General features: G+C 62.7%; 2 protein-coding genes across 2 annotated transcripts in view; one reads left to right on the plus strand and one right to left on the minus strand.

The window, feature by feature from the left end:
- Positions 1 to 1,445, plus strand: part of STAP2 (signal transducing adaptor family member 2) — a 25,740-nt gene that overhangs the window by 8,939 nt on the left and 15,356 nt on the right. The gene's annotated exons all lie outside the window — the stretch shown is intronic.
- Positions 1 to 1,445, minus strand: part of MPND (MPN domain containing) — a 10,850-nt gene that overhangs the window by 8,840 nt on the left and 565 nt on the right. The window contains exon 2 of the mRNA XM_021715716.1: positions 391 to 627. Within this exon, the coding sequence (XP_021571391.1) occupies positions 391 to 627 (237 nt within the window). The remainder of the gene's footprint in view (positions 1 to 390; positions 628 to 1,445) is intronic.

Below are 1,445 nucleotides of genomic sequence, written 5' to 3' on the forward strand. Positions count from 1 at the left end.
GCCCGGCGGGTCGAGGCTGCGGTGGCCGGGAGCGGCCGCTGCCCTCCAGTCTGGGCCACAGAGGGAGACTCCAACTCAAGAAAAAAATTTTTTAAAAATCTAAAGCCCACAGAGGGTCCTTGGCCAAGTTCACTCAGCTGGTGAACACTCGAAGCACACGTATTATTACAGCATTCAGAGCCCTCCAGGATCTGGTCCCGGCCGACACCTCCAGGCCCCTCAGCCAGCCAAGACACCAGCCTGTGTGGCTTCATGCCTGCACGGCTGTGCAGAGGCCATTCCAGCCCTCTAGAAAGCTACTCCCTTCGTCTTGCTCCGACGAGCTCCCGGTCATCCCTCAAAGCCCTGCTCCCATGTCCCCTTTCTCCGGACCGGTTCCAGAGGACGGACCTCATCGGTGACGGCCACGGGCATGTGGAACTGGTGTCGCCGCAGCCAGGCGGCTTTGTACTTGTCCAGTTTCTGGCCCTTGTACTTGACGGAGGCCCAGCCACAGCCGGACTTCTTGGCCGGGTTCACCAGCCTCTTGCAGTGGGTGGCCCAGGCGCTGGGGGAGTTGAACACCTGCCCCGTCTCCTGCCACACGATCCTCCCGTCTGGCTGCAGGTCTCCCAGAAACTTCTTCCCCTGCGGGGACAGGGGGCTGGCTGGACCCCTCTCCCCGGAACGCCCCCCCCGTGCTAATGAGGCTGGACACCCACTTTGCATGGAGGCCCCTCTTCTCAGGGCCCCCAGGTATCCACCCCCCGGGCCGTTTTCGGTGCCTCCTCAGTGCCTGAATGTCCAAAATCGCACCCACCCACCACCCCACGGACTGTGAGTTCCCAAAGGGGGGGACAGGGTCTTTTTTTTTCTGAGTCGGAGTCTCACTCTGTCCCCCAGACTGGAGAGCGGTGGCCGCTCCCGGCCCCCGCGGCCTCGACCCGCTGGGCTCCGGGAATCCTTCCGCCTCAGCCTTCCAAGTAGCCGGAACTACAGGCGTGCGCTACCACGCCCGGCTGATTTTTGATGTATTGTAGAGATGAGGTCTCGCCAAGTGGCCCAGGCGGGTCTCGAACCCTCGGGCTCAGGCCATCCACTCACCTCAACCTCCCAAAGGTGCGGCGTGCCAGGCTGAGCCGCCGAGCCTGGCTCCGACTCATTTCTAAATTTCTTTGTAGAGAGAGGGTCTTGCTCCGGTGCCCAAGCTGGTCTTGAAACCCGGGGCTCAAGCCATCCTCCTGCCTCGGCCTCCCAAAGCGCTGGCACGACAGGCCCCAGGCCCCGCCCAGGGTCTGTCTCGACTACGGTTGTGTCTCCTGGACCCAGGACCCAGCAGGTGTCCCCATTCACAAACCGGACCACAACGACAACAGTAATAATAATGGCAAACTCAGCCGGGCACGGTGGCTCACGCCCGTCAGCGCCGCACGCCGGAAGGTGGAGGCGAGCGGACTGTCTGAGCC

Source organism: Carlito syrichta, unplaced genomic scaffold (genome assembly GCF_000164805.1).
Source record: "Carlito syrichta isolate Samal-C Ts95f unplaced genomic scaffold, Tarsius_syrichta-2.0.1 Scaffold101994, whole genome shotgun sequence".
NCBI lineage: Eukaryota > Metazoa > Chordata > Mammalia > Primates > Tarsiidae > Carlito > Carlito syrichta.